We start from the raw sequence: 14,847 nt of genomic DNA, 5'->3' as shown, positions 1-14,847 counted from the left end.
AGGAGAAACAATCACTTTGTGATCTTTGAAGTAAATATGGCAAGAATGAGGAAAGGGGTTGCTGTTGTATGCAGTAGTCCTCGTGAGAGGTTATCAGTAAATTACACGGTTATTTTTTAAAAACAGATCTTTGTGGAATATAAAGTCTGTTTACTGTGCCTTAACTCTGTACTAAGAACCTACATCACTAATGTTCATTTGCTTTAAAAAAAAAAAAAAAAAAAGAAAGGTGGGCTCGGCGCGGTGGCTCACACCTGTAATCCCAGCACTTTGGGAGGCTGAGACGGGCAGATCACAAGGTCAGGAGATCAAGACCATGCTGGCTAACACGGTGAAACCCTGTCTCTACTAAAAATACAAAAAATTAGCTGGGCGTAGTGGCGGGCGCCTGTAGTCCCAGCTACTTGGGAGGCTGAGGTGGGAGAATGGCGTGAACCCGGGAGGCGGAGCTTGTAGTGAACAGAGATCGTGCCACTGCACTCCAGCCTGGGCAACAGAGCAAGACTCCATCTCAAAAAAAAAAAAAAAAAATGGTTAGTGAAAGAATTTTTTTCTGCCAAAACGTCAGGATGTGGTTGGGGTCAACTTATCACTGTCTGGGAGTGGTGACAGGTTCCTTACTGCTAAAGATTTAACCAAGCATTAGTCTCCCACGTGGTTTTCTCTGTTATATTTGGTAGACAGAATTCAATAAAAGCATCATTTTGGCTGGGGACGGTGGCTCATGCCTGTAATCCCAGTACTTTGGGAGGCTGAGATGAGGATCACTTGAGCCTAGGAGTTCAAGACCAGCCTGGGCCACATAGTGAGATCCTGCCTCTACCAAAAAAAAAAAAATATATATATATATATAATATATATATATTTTATATATAAAAATATTTATTTATTTATGTTTTTGAATGGAGTCTTGCTCTGTTGCCCAGACTGGAGTGTAGTGGCAGGATCTTGGCTCACTGCAATCTCAGCTCACTGCAACCTCCACCTCCCGGGTTCAAGCGATTATCTTGCCTCAGCCTCCCGAGCAGCTGGGATTATAGGCGTGCACCACCATGCCCAGCTAATTTTTGTATTTTTAGTAGAGATGGGGTTTCACCATGTTGGCCAGGCTGGTCTCGAGTTCCTGACCTTAAGTGACCCACCCGCCTCGGCCTCCCAAAGTGCTGGGATTACAGGTATGAACCACTGTGCCTGGCGTAAATTCTTTTTTAAAAAGCACAATTTTGAAGGAAAGAACAGTATTACCTGCCAAATACCTCGCCATTGCCATAGTCATAAAAACAAGGATAAGGACTTAGGAAATATACAGTGGTGCCCAGCAGATGTTCTCTTGTAAGCCCCATGTTTTTCTGAGAAATGAAGACGCTTCCTGTTCTCTGCCCCGCAGATGCTCTGGAACGCTGTCTAGACCCCAGCATGACAGAGTGGGAGCGAGGCCGGGAGCGGGATGAGTTTGCCCGGGCGGCCCTGCTGTACGCGTCTTCCCATTCGACTTTGTCCTCAAGGTTCACTCATGCCAAGGAGGAGGATGACTCAGATCAGGTTGAAGTCCCTCGAGACCAAGAGGTCTGTTGTCATCATGTCCCTTACCTGGTGAACTTCAGTATTAAAGCACTGCCTAGCCAAACTTGTTTTTTGTTTTTTTTTGAGATGAAGTCTCTCTCTGTCACCTAGGCTAGAGTGCAGTGGTGTGATCTCAGCTCACTGCAGCCTCCGTGTCCTGGGTTCAGGAGATTCTCCTGCCTCAGCTTCCCAAGTAGCTGGGATTACAGGTGCTCACCACCACACCCATCTAATTTTTGTATTTTTAGTAGAGATGGGATTTCGCCATGTTGGCCTGGCTGGTCTCGAACTCCTGACCTCAGGTGATCCGCCTACCTCGGCCTCCCAAAGTGCTGGGATTACAGGGATGAGCCACCATACCCAGCCGAGCCAAATATTTTTAGTCCCTCGGTGAGAAGATCAAAACATACATGGTATAGGAGAATAAGAAACCATTTTATGCCTAGTTTCCAATGTACTGGAGCAAAAATGTTATAGCACAAACTTTTTTCTCATTTCTAGAAGATTGCTTGAAAATTTTAAATGGGAGAGCAGTCAGGTCAATGGTGCAACCACTTGATGAAACAAAATGCATGTCTTTTCCCAGAATGATGTTGGGGACAAGCAGTCGGCTGTGAAGATGAAGATGTTTGGGAAGCTCACCCGAGACACGTTTGAGTGGCACCCTGACAAGCTGCTATGTAAGAGATTTAATGTCCCCGACCCATATCCAGAGTAAGTTGGATAAACCTTTACATCAGTACAAAATGTATTCTTGAGATTAAAGCTAATTTTCCCCTTACATACTCATATAAATTCTTGTTTTTTCTACATGAACTTATTTGTATATCCCTGGATATTACAAATCTACACATTTTGTAGATTTGCTTTGATAAATTACTTCTATAATTTGTTACTAAAACGAAATCCAGATAGCAAACTTTATTCTGTATTGAAGCTATGAAACTCAGATATGTCAAGTTACAGAAGCGTTATGCTTCTCTCATTTGCCACCTTCTTAATGCTGCTCATGTGGTTTACATTTATTTATTTATTTATTTATTTATTTATTTATTTTTTTGAGACGGAGTCTTGCTCTGTAGCCCAGGCTGGAGTGCAGTGGCCAGATCTCAGCTCACTGCAAGCTCCGCCTCCTGGGTTCACGCCATTCTCCGGCCTCAGCCTCCCAAGTAGCTGGGACTACAGGCGCCCGCCACCTCGCCCAGCTAGTTTTTTTTTGTATTTCTTAGTAGAGATGGGGTTTCACCGTGTTAGCCAGGATGGTCTCGATCTCCTGACCTCGTGATCCACCCGTCTCGGCCTCCCAAAGTGCTGGGATTACAGGCTTGAGCCACCGCGCCCGGCCGTGGTTTACATTTATAATGTTACTTATGTTTTAAAATTATCATTATAAAAGTTAAACACTTTCTTATTTGATTAATAACACTTCAGGAGGTGGGGTGTGGTGGTGCACACTTGTAATCCTAGCTTGGGAGGCCAAGGCAGCAGGATCGCTTGAGCCCAGGATTTCGAGGCCAGCCTGGGTAACATAGTAAGACCCCATCTCTAAAAAATCAAGCAAACAGAACACTTCAAGATAGTAGGCCAGGTGCAATGGCTCACATCTGTAATCCCTGTACTTTATGAGACTGAGGCGGGCAGATCACTTGAGGTCAGGAGTTCGAGACCAGCCTGGCCAACATGGTGAAACCCCATCTCTATTAAAAATACAAAAAATTAGCCGGGTGTAGTGGTGTGCGCCTATAGTCCCAGCTATTTGGGAGGCTGAGGCAGGAGAACTGCTTGAACGTGGGAGGCAGAGGTTGCAGTGAGCCAAGATTGTGCCATTGCACCCTAGCCTGGGTGACAAAGCGAGACTCAATCTCAAAAAAAAAAAAAAAATAGCATAGGTGGTCAAACCAGACTGTCAGAAACTTTAGGTATTTTTTTATCAGTGGAACTTTTCCTTAATGGAAATCCATTTTCAAAGTTAAATTCTTGCCCTTATCATAATAAGGAAAAACTCATGGGACCTAAAGTCAGTCACCCAGATTCTCGAACTGCTTTGAGAAGTGAAAGCATCTTAGGGGACTTTTTTTTTTTTTTTTTTTTTAAGACGGAGTCTCGCTCTGTCGCCCAGGCTGGAGTGCAGTGGCTAGATCTCAGCTCACTGCAAGCTCTGCCTCCCGGGTTTACGCCATTCTCCTGCCTCAGCCTCCCAAGTAGCTGGGACTACAGGCGCCCGCCACCACGCCCGGCTAGTTTTTTGTATTTTTAGTAGAGACAGGGTTTCACCGTGTTAGCCAGGATGGTCTCGATCTCCTGACCTCATGATCTGCCCCCCTCAGCCTCCCAAAGTGCTGGGATTACAGGCTTGAGCCACCGCGCCCGGCCAGGGGACTTTTTTGTCTGTCTGTTTGTTTGTTTGTTTTTTGAGATGGAGTCACCCAGGCTGGAGTGCAGTGGCGTGATCTTGGCTCACTGCAACCTCCACCTCCCGGGTTCATGCCATTGTCCTGCCTCAGCCTCCTGAGTAGCTGGGACTACAGGCGCCCACCACCATGCCTGGCTAGTTTTTTGTATTTTTAGTAGAGATGGGGTTTCACCGTGTCAGCCAGGATGGTCTCGATCTCCTGACCTCATGATCCGCGTGCCTCAGCCTCCCAAAGTGCTGGGATTACAGGCGTGAGCCACCTCGCCGGCCCTTAGGGGACTTTTTAGTCATGCAGAGGAGGTGGAAAACTTGAGACGGAAAGTTTTTCAGGAGGTGGATTTTGTCCTACTGATTGTTATTAAAGTGATTCTTTTTCAATTCCCAGTTCAACTTTAGTTGGCTTACCAAGAGTGAAGCGTGACAAGTACTCAGTCTTCAACTTTCTGACGCTCCCAGAGACAGCTTCCTTGCCCACCACTCAAGCACCAAGGGAAAAAGTATCACAGCACCGAGGTCCCGACAGTGAGTAGGGCATCCTCGGGGTCGCTGACTGACCAGGGCCTCAACCCCTAGCCTGTAGGAAGACAGAATTAAAGGGTAGTTTAGTCCTAACGATATGAATGGTGCATATTCTCCCTCTGTTGAGGGAATTCCTCTTATTAATAACTTAGCTCATGTTGTAATGGTCCAGATGTTTACTCCTTGGGGTTGGGGCTCTGTCTCTGCCTCTGCCACCTACCTCCCTAACACCCCCCGCACGGTGCCAGGCCCTGTAGTAGGCACGCTGACATTCTGAGCGAGTGAAAGAGCAGTGGTGAAGAGCTTGCCTTTTCCTTGCGAATGCTGGAGTTATGTCCTACCTTTCAGAATCAAGAAAACCATCCAGATGGGATACCTCTAAACAGGAAAAGAAAGAAGATTCCATTAGTGAATTTTTAAGTTTGGCTAGATCAAAAGCCGGGCCACCTAAACAAGAGTCCAGCCCCTTAGTAAACAAAGAGGAAGAGCGTGCACCAGAATCATCCACAAATCAGGTATTTGGGGCTTCCAGATTCTCTTTGCCACACTGAGTGTGGTGACCCTTGCTTTTCTCTTTGTTGAAACTTTCTCCTTGTGACTCACCAGCAGAGGCAGCCAACTATTGATCCATTTCCCCTTAAAGGCCACGTGGCTTGTTTCTAACTTTTGGCTATAACAAATAAAGCTGCTGGGAACGTTCATGTGCAGGTTTTTGTGTGAATATACGTTTTAATTTCTCTAGAGTACAAACCTAGTAGTGGGAATCCTGGAAAATATGTACATGTATATTTACCTTTATAGGAAGCTGCCAGACTGTATTCCAAACTTATTTTTGCCTTATGTATTTTGAAGTGCACATTTAGGATTGCTATTTCTCTCTTTTTTTTTTTTTTTTTTTTTGAAATGGAGTCTTGGTCTATCACCCAGGCTGGAGTGCAGTGGTATGATTTCAGCTTACTGCAAGCTCTGCCTCCCCTCCCGGGTTCAACTGATTCTCCTGCCTCAGCCTCCCAAGTAGATGGGACTACAGGTGTGCACCACCATGCCTGTCTAATTTTTGTGTATTTAGCAGAGATGGGGTTTCATCATGTTGGCCAGGCTGGTCTCAAACTAGGATTGCTCTTTCTTGGTGGGCAACATAGTGAGATCCCATCTTTACAAAAAATTAAAAAACTAGTTGGGTGTGGTGGCGTGCACCTGTGGTCCCAGATACTTAAGTGGCTGGGGTGGGAGGATTACTTGAGCCCAGGAGGTCAACACTGCCGTGAGCTATGGTCGCACCATTGCTCTCCAGCCTGGGTGACAGAGTGAGACCCTGGCTCAAAAAAAACCCCAAAACAAATGATTATTCCTCTGTACATAATGAGGTGAATTGACCCTTTTTTTCTCCTGGCTGCTTCCAAGATTTTTACTTGGTCTTTGGATTTTAGCGGTTGTATTATGATGTATCTGGGTGTGAATTCTTTTGAGTTTATTTTGTTTGGGGTTTGCTAAGTTGCCTGAATCTGAGTTTGGAAATAGGACAGAGGCACGGTGCTCTACTGCATTTTTGGGGATCCTTTGCACTTCTGATTAATGACCAGTGGATGAGAGATTTCAGTTGCTTTGACCTCATCATCACATTCTACAGTTGTTGACTCAGAAACACAACAAAAATAAAAGCTATGTGAGTGATCACTGTTTAGTTGGGTGGTGTGTGGCTATGGATACCCATGTACATGAGCATAAACACAAATATGTGTGTCTGGGAGTGTATTCTAGAATGTCTCCTCCCTTTTACCCTTGCCTCTGTATCCCTGACTCTTATTTCACTGTCAATACAGACAGTCAACAAAGGTGTGGACGCACAGGCCGAAGGAGAAGGGAGCCGCCCATCCATGGACTTATTCAGGGCCATCTTTGCCAGCTCCTCAGATGAAAAGTCCTCATCCTCCGAGGATGAGCAAGGCGACAGCGAGGACGATCAGGCGGGCTCTGGGGAGGCAAACTTCCCAAGCTCCCAAGACACTGACTTGGGGGAAACATCATCTGTGGCTCATGGTATGTCAGTATTTCAGACTCAAGGATCTAAAGAAGAAGACAATGACTCTGCGACAGAGTCTTAAACCCAGATGATTAGCAATCAATGATATGTAATCTTTTATATAAATACAATTTTTTTTTTTTGAAACAGGATCTTGCTCTGTTCCCAGGGTGGAGTACAGTGGCACAATCTTTGGCTCACTGAGGCCTCCACCTCCTGGGCTCAAGCAGTCCTCCCACTTCAGCCTCCTGAGTAGCTGGGACTACAGGCATGTGCCACCACGCCTCACTAATTTTTGTATTTTTAGTAGAGATAGGGTTTTGCCACGTTGCCCAGGCTGGTGTTGAACTCCTAGACTTAAGTCATCTGCCTGCCTCGGCCTCCCAAAGTGCTGGGATTACAGACACGAGCCACCGCGCCTGGCTAATCTTTTATATTTTTAATTGAGATAGAGCAGAGTTGTTTTTTTTCTATTAGGTATGTATCTCTGGTATATTTTTTGGATCACTGTGTTTGATTTTCCAACTTATCCTAATTGAGAAGAATTTTTTTTTTTTTTTTTTGAGATGGAGTCTTGCTCTGTCGCCCAGGCTGGAGTGCAGTGGCCGGATCTCAGCTCACTGCAAGCTCCGCCTCCCGGGTTTACGCCATTCTCCTGCCTCAGCCTCCCGAGTAGCTGGGACTACAGGCGCCCACCACCTCGCCTGGCTAGTTTTTTTTTTTGTATTTTTTAGTAGAGACGGGGGTTTCACCGGGTTAGCCAGGATAGTCTCGATCTCCTGACCTTGTGATCTGCCCGTCTCGGCCTCCCAGAGTGCTGGGATTACAGGCTTGAGCCACCGCGCCCGGCCAAGAAGAATTTAAATATAGTAAAAATTTCAGGCAGGCATGGTGGCTCACATCTGTAATCTGAGCACTTTGGGAGGCTGAGGTGGGTGGATCAGTTCAGATCAGAAGTTCGAGACCAGCCTGGCCAACACCGTGAAATCCTGTCTGTACAAAAATTAGCGGAGCATGGTGGCACACACCTATAATCCTAGCTACTCAGGAGGCTGAGGCAGGAGAATCACTTGAACCTGGGAGGTGGAGGTTGCAGTGAGCCAAAATTGAACCGTTGTACTCCAGCCTGGGTGACAGAGCAAGACTCTGTCTCAAAGCAAAAAAAGAAAAAGAAGTAACAATTTTATTTTAAAGGATAGCTTTTTTTTTTTTTTTGAGGTGGAGTCTCACTATCATCCAGGCTGGGGTGCAATGGTGTGGTCTCGATTCACTGCAACTTCCACCTCCTGGGTTTAAGCGATTGTCCTGCCTCAGCCTCCCAAGTAGCTGGGATTATAGGTGTGCACCACCACGCCTGGTTAATTTTTGTATTTTTGGTAGAGATGGGGTTTCACCATGTTGGCCAGGCTGGTCTCAAACTCTGGGCCTCAAGTGATCCACCTGCAGTGGGCTCCCAAAGTGCTAGGATTACAGGTGTGAGTCACCGTGCCTGGCCAGAAATAACCAATGTAAACACTTTGATGTATAGTTTTCCAGACTTTTTTTCTGAGATGGAGTCTCTCTTTTGCCCAGGCTGGAGTGCAGTGGCACAATCTCGGCTCACTGCAACCTCTACCTCCTGGTTTTAAGCGATTCTTCTGCCTCAGCCTGCCAAGTAGCTGGGATTACAGGTGTGCACCACCATGCTCAGCTAATTTTTGTATTTTTAGTAGAGATGGCGTTTCACCATATTGGCCAGGCTAGTCTCGAACTCCTGACCTCAGGTGATCCGCCCACCTCAGCCTCCCAAAGTGCTGGGATTACAGGTGTAATCCCAGTGCCTGGCTAGTTTTCCAGACTTTAAAAATTTTTATATCTCTTCTATCTGAACATACAGTAATCTGTTTAAAAAATAAGATTATTAACATGAATATGATCATTTGTCTTCAAGGTTGTTTCTTTGATAATTTATTTGGAGTGAAACTGTGTCCCGCAGTTCTCTGGGATGGGACATAGTCTTACACTCCTGATGGTTTGTAAGTTGTTTGCTTCTCAGATGGCCCTTTCTTGGGGACACATTTCTACTTTTCAGGTCTTAGGGGCGCTAGGCTATGTGCCCACAGGTACATTCGGCACTCTGTACCTCAGCCATTGGTGCCCTTGGTCGCAGGCGCCCTCATGTGACTGACTTCCAGCTCCGGAGTTCACAAGGGCAGCGCCGGGGTCTGCATGTTCACTGCTGCATCCTTAGCACCTGGCAGCAGTGAAGTGGTGTGGGCAAGCATATGTTATCTGGTGGCAAAAGACATGAATGAAAGACTCAGAGACATGAACATGGGGCAGACAAATGACATGAACACCCTGCTGTTTTTCAGCTCTCGTGCCAGCACCCCGGGAGCCGCCACCTTCCATCCCAATACAAAAGATGCAGATAGATGAAAGAGAAGAGTTCGGCCCACGGCTGCCTCCCGTCTTCTGCCCCAGTGAGTGCAGAGCCCTTTGGTTCACCCATTTTTATCAGTGTGTGACTGCCCTGAGATGGGGACAGTGTGACTTACAGCCAATCAAACACACACGCTTGCTTCTGGTTTGTATGTTTTCAGTCACATTTTAAACCCGTTGTCCCCACCTAGTGCCTAAAATGATAGTTGTTTCTGTACAGCTTCAGAGACCTCCAAACTTTATTTCCTTACCTGCCACATGTTTACAGGAGGGTCCTAAGTATCTTAAGTTTTGTTATAGAAATATAAGTTTCCCAACAGAGCTAAAAGAAAAAGAGGCTGGCCGGGCGCGGTGGCTCATGCCTGTAATCCTAGCACTTTGGGAGGCCGAGGTGGGAGGATCATGAGGTCAAGAGATCGGACCATTCTGGCCAACATGGTGAAACCCCATCTCTACTAAAAATGCAAAAATTAGCTGGGCATAGTGGTGCACGCCTATAGTCCCAGCTACTCGGGAGGCTGAGGCAGGAGAATCGCTTGAACCCAGGAGGCGGAGGTTGCAGTGAGCTGAGATTGTGCCACTGCACTCCAGCCCAGGTGACTGAGCGAGACTGTATCTCAAAAAAACAAAAGGAAAAAAAAAAAAACAGAGAAAGAGGCTGCAGCCAGGCACAGTGGCTCTAGCCAGGCGGGTGGCTCACGCCTGTTATCCCAACACTTTGGAAGGCTGAGGTGGGCGGATCGCTTGAGGTCAGGAGTTTGAGACCACCCTGGCGAATTTGGTGAAACCCCATCTCTATTAAAAATATAAAAATTAGCCGGGCATGGTGGTGTGTGTCTGTCATCCCAGCTACTCAGGAGGCTGAGGCATGAGAATCACTTGAACCTTAGAGGCGAAGGTTGCAGTGAGCCGAGATTGAAATTATGTCACTGCACTCCAGCCTGGGTGACAGAGTGAGACTTTGTCTCAAAAAAAAAAAAAAAAGAAAAAGAAAAGAAAAGAAAAAGATGCCGGGTGCGGTGGCTCATGCTTATAATCCCAGCAATTTGGGAGGCCGAGGCAGGCAGATTGCTTGAGCCCAGGAGTTTGAGACCAGCCTGGGTAACACATGGAGGCCCATCTCTATTTGAAAAAAAAAAAAGGCCGGGCGCGGTGGCTCACGCCTGTAATCCCAGCACTTTGGGAGGCCGTGGCGGGTGGATCACGAGGTTAGGAGACCGAGACCCTCCTGGCTAACACAGTGAAACCCAGTCTCTACTAAAAATACAAAAAAATTAACTGGGCTTGGCGGCATGTGCCTGTAGTCCCAGCTGCTGGGGAGGCTGAGGTAGGAGAATGGCGTGAACCTGGGAGGCGGGGCTTGCAGTGAGCCAAGATCCTGCCATTGCACTCCAGCCTGGGTGACAGAGCAAGACTCCGTCTCAAAAAATAAATAAATAAATAAATAAAAATTAAAAAAAGAGAAAAAGAGAAATTTAAAAAATAGTATACAAAATTGGAGGAGAATTGCAAGGAGAAGAGTATTTAACACTCTTATTTATTTAAAAATTTTTATTTGTTTATTTATTTATTTTTCAGACAGGGTCTCACTCTGTCACCTAGGCTGGAGTGTAGTGGTGCTGTCATAGCTTACTGCAGCCTTGGACTTCTGGGTTCAAGTGATCCACCCACTTCAGCCTCCCACTGTGCTGGAATTACAGGTGTGAACCATTGCACTCAGCCAAGCCTTTTTTTTTTTTTTTTTTTGGAGACGGAGTTTTGCTCTTGTTGGCTAGGCTCGAGTGCAATGGCACAATCTCAGCTCACTGCAACCTCCGCCTCCCGGGTTCAAGTGATTCTCCTACCTCAGCCTCCCGAGTAGCTGGGATTATAGGCATGCACCACCATGGCCAGCTAATTTTGTATTTTTAGTAGAGATGGGGTTTCTCCATATTGGTCAGGCTGGTCTCGAACTCCTGACCTCAGGTGATCTGCCTGCCTCAGCCCCCCAAAGTGCTGGGATTATAGGCGTGAGCCACCGCACCCGGCCGCCAAGCCTCCTTTTTACTTTAGCTAATGTAGCATAAAATGGTCCTCTCAGAAGTGAATACAATCTGTCCCCCATTCCGTTCCCTAAATGTCTGTCAACAACTTCTATTCAATGCCATCTTAAATCGGCATCTCAAGTTAAAACATTTAGACTTGTTTATCATCTCTTTGAGGGCTAGGTTAACAAACATCTGTAACATGGCCCAGATATATAAATAACATATAAATTCCATTACTCACTTTATAGTTTCCCATGGTGCCCATATATGAATACTGGTTTGGTTAGCTAACTGCTTTCAAAGACAGGATTAAAAAGCAGAGGAAAAAAAGTACGAAGTTTTGACAAATTGCAGTGAATGTATTTATTTGCTATAGTTGTTCAGCACTTTTGTTTTATTTTGTTTTGTTTTGAGATAGTCTCACTCTGTCACCCAGTCTGGAGTGCAGTGGCGTGATCTCGGCTCACTGCAACCTCTGCCTCCCAAGTTCAGGTGATTCTTCTGCCTCAGCCAATGGAGTAACTGGGATTACAGGTGCCTGGCTAATTTTTTGTATTTTTAGTAGAGACGGGGTTTCACGCTCCGCCTCCCGGGTTCACGTCGTTCTCCTGCCTCAGCCTCCCAAGTAGCTGGGATTACAGGTGCCCGCCACCACACCTGGCTAACTTTTTTGTATTTTTAGTAGAGACGGGGTTTCACTGTGTTAGTCAGGATGGTCTCAATCTCCTGACCTCGTGATCTGCCCACCTCGGCCTCCCAAAGTGCTGGGATTACAGGTGTGAGCCACTGCGCCCGGCCTCTTTAGTTTCAAATTGGTGTCAGCACTTGAAAGCCAAGTCTTTTATGTCCCTTTCCCATAATGTCTTTGATACCCTTGTAATAGTGACTTAATTTGGTCTATGGGTTATTTAGGGAAATGATTTTTGAAAAAAACTAGTGTTAAAAAACAGTTTTGGACTGAGTGTGGTGGCTCATGCCTGTAATCTTAGCACTTTGGAAGACTGAGGCGGGAAAATTGCTTGAGTCCAGGAGTTTGAGGCCAGCCTGGGCAACACAGAGAGATTGCATCTCTTAAAAAAATAAAAAAGAAAAAAATTAGCCTGGTGTGGTGGTGCGTGCCTGTGGTCCCAGCTACTCAAAAGGCTGAAGTGGGAGGATTGCTTGAGCCCAGGAAGTTGAGGCTGCAGTGAGCTATGATCCCACTGCTGCACTGCAGCCTGGGTAACAGAGTGAGATGCTGTCTCAAATAAATAAATAAAAGGCTGGGTGAGGTGGCTCACACCTGTAATCCCAGCACTTTGTGGGGGCCAAGGTGGGCGGATCACCTGAGGTTGGGAGTTTGAGACCAGCCTGACCAACATGGAGAAACCCTATCTGTAGTAAAAATACAAAATTAGCCAGGCGTGGTGGCACATGGCTGTAATCCCAGCTACTTAGGAGGCTGAGGCAGGAGAATCGCTTGAACCTGAGAGATGGAGGTTGGGGTGAGCCAAGATCACACCATTGCATTCCAGCCTGGGCAACAAGAGTGAAACTCCATCTCAAAAAAAATAAATAAATAAAATTAAATTAAAATAATTTTGGAAAAATAAAAAGTTTTGGGAGGTCGAATTTTGAAAAATCTGGTTGGGCATGGTAGCTCACACCTGTAATCCCAGCACTTTGGGAGGCTAAGGTCGGAGGATCCCTTGAGTTCAAAAGTTTGACACCAGCCTGGGCAACATAGGGAGACCCTCATTTCCACAAAAAAAAAAAAAAAAAAAATTAGCCGGGTATGGTGGTACATGCCTGTAGTCCCAGCTACTCAGGAAGCCGAGGTAGGAGGATTATGTGAACCCAGGTCAAGGCTGTAATGAGCTGTGATTGCGCCATTGCTCACCAGTCTGGGTGACAGAGCGAGAACTTGTCTAAAAAAAAAAAAAAACCACCAAAAAAACCACAAAGAAACAGGACTACAAAGTTACAGGCATCTGTTTAACCGAGTTGAGAAAATATTCACCCTTACGAAACATCTTGAAACTTTTCTTTTTCTTTTTATTTATTTATTTATTTTTTGAGATGGAGTCTTGCTCTGTCACCCAGGTTGGAGTGTGGCACAATCTCGGATCACTACAACCTCTGCCTCTTGGGTTCAAGTGATTCTCCTGCCTCTCAGCCTCCCGAGTAGTGGGGATTCCAGATGCATGCCACCACGCCCGGCTAATTTTTGTATTTTTAGTAAAGATGGGGTTTCACCATGTTGGCCAGGCTGATTTTGAATTCCTGACCTCAAGTGATCCGCTCACCTCAGTCTCCCAAAGTGCTGGGATTACAGGCGTGAGCCACCGTTCCTGGCTGAAACTTTTCTTTAGGTGAAAAAAATTGGTTTAATGACTTTCACTGCTTCTACTATTATGAATTTTTGTTGATTTGGTTACCTGGAAATTAATGACCTATGAAAATGAAAACATTTTGATCTGAATTTGGAGATGGAGAATTGAGGCACATGCAAATTCTTTAATGATTTTTAATGATTATATACATTATTATTATTTTTTTAATTAGGTAGAGATAGGATCTCACTATATTGCCCAGGCTGGCCTTGAAGTCCTGAGGTCAAGGATCCTCCTGCCTGGGCTTCCCAAAGTGTTGGGATTACAGGCACGAGCCACTGCTCCCAGCCCATTATGTTGTTTTGATGGTAGTTTTTTCAGTGTTTCCACTTATAAGACAAATTCTTACAAAATATGTTTTTGTAGAGAGAGGACGATATAAGAAGAGCTAACATTTAGGTGCCAGATTCTGAGCTTTGGGAATCATGGACATGGCCCTGTCTCGTCTAATCTGTGTCCCTAAAAGGATCAGGATTCTTATTGTCCCCATTTTATAGTTGGGGAAACTGGACCTGGGAGAGGTTAGGCGATGTGTTGAAAATCACAGTGCTGGCAGCAGAGCTGAGTTCCAATTCTGGTCTGTTTTCTGAGCTTATCTGATGATGTTGAATTACAAAAGGCTTGTGGGCTTTCTGGTCTGACTTTATCTGCATCTGGCAGCTGGGGTCACAGCAGGCTACTGATTGGATCACACAGGTCTTTGTTGAGGTCTCTGGCGGCTTTCTAAATACAGCTCTGCAAGGTGGTGTGCTAATCTGTTTCTCAGTGAGGCAGAAGCTAATCCCAGGGCAGGAGTTCTTCCTCAGTGTTCAACGTTCCGTCTACACTAGATGCCTGATTCAGCAATTTAGGAGCTTAGTTTTGGATGTCTTTGTTTTCACCCTCTATAGGTCCTGTGTTTATTACCTTTGTGTTTCAGATGCTCGTCAGACACTTGAGGTTCCTCAAAAAGAGAAACATAAAAAGAACAAAGACAAGCACAAGGCCAAGAAAGAACACAGGCGGAAGAAAGAGAAGGTGAGAGACTTGTGTGTACCCCAGGATCAGTGTGGGGTGGGACCCGTTGGTCAGCCCCCAGGAGTGTCATATACCGCAGTTGAAGAGCGGACCTGGTGGCCAAGTCACAGTTCTCTCTGAGACTTAACAGAAATGTCGACATTCGATGTAAACCCTTGATTTTTCAGAAACATTTTCTTTTGCACGTAAACCGCATCATCCCCTCCGTTTTTTTTTGAGACGGAGTCTCACTCTGTTGCCCAGGGTGGAGTGCAGTGACTCAGTCTCGGCTCACTGCAACCTCTATCTCCTGGGTTCAAGCAGTTCTCCTGCTTCAGCCTCCCAAGTAGCTGGGACCACAGGTGTGTGCCACCTGCCTAATTTTTTGTATTTTTAGTAGAGACGGGGTTTCACCATGTTGGCCAAGCTGGTTTTGACCTCCTGACCTCAAGTGATCTACCTCCTAAAGTGCTGGGATTACAGGCGTGAGGCACCATGCCCAGCCCTTAAAAA

General features: G+C 45.9%; 1 protein-coding gene across 2 annotated transcripts in view; it reads left to right on the top strand.

The window, feature by feature from the left end:
- GPATCH1 (G-patch domain containing 1) overlaps positions 1 to 14,847 on the top strand; it is a 47,415-nt gene that overhangs the window by 27,924 nt on the left and 4,644 nt on the right. For both annotated transcript variants that reach the window (XM_037991507.2, XM_073016670.1), the window contains exons 12-18: positions 1,388 to 1,566; positions 2,150 to 2,277; positions 4,362 to 4,498; positions 4,844 to 5,010; positions 6,319 to 6,535; positions 8,873 to 8,980; positions 14,258 to 14,355. In XM_037991507.2, the coding sequence (XP_037847435.2) occupies positions 1,388 to 1,566; positions 2,150 to 2,277; positions 4,362 to 4,498; positions 4,844 to 5,010; positions 6,319 to 6,535; positions 8,873 to 8,980; positions 14,258 to 14,355 (1,034 nt within the window). The remainder of the gene's footprint in view (positions 1 to 1,387; positions 1,567 to 2,149; positions 2,278 to 4,361; positions 4,499 to 4,843; positions 5,011 to 6,318; positions 6,536 to 8,872; positions 8,981 to 14,257; positions 14,356 to 14,847) is intronic.

This window comes from Chlorocebus sabaeus, chromosome 6, assembly GCF_047675955.1.
Source record: "Chlorocebus sabaeus isolate Y175 chromosome 6, mChlSab1.0.hap1, whole genome shotgun sequence".
In the NCBI taxonomy this organism is placed as follows: Eukaryota; Metazoa; Chordata; class Mammalia; order Primates; family Cercopithecidae; genus Chlorocebus; species Chlorocebus sabaeus.
The sequence above is the reverse complement of the archived record's forward strand: the minus strand, read 5'-3'. Positions and strand labels throughout refer to the sequence as shown.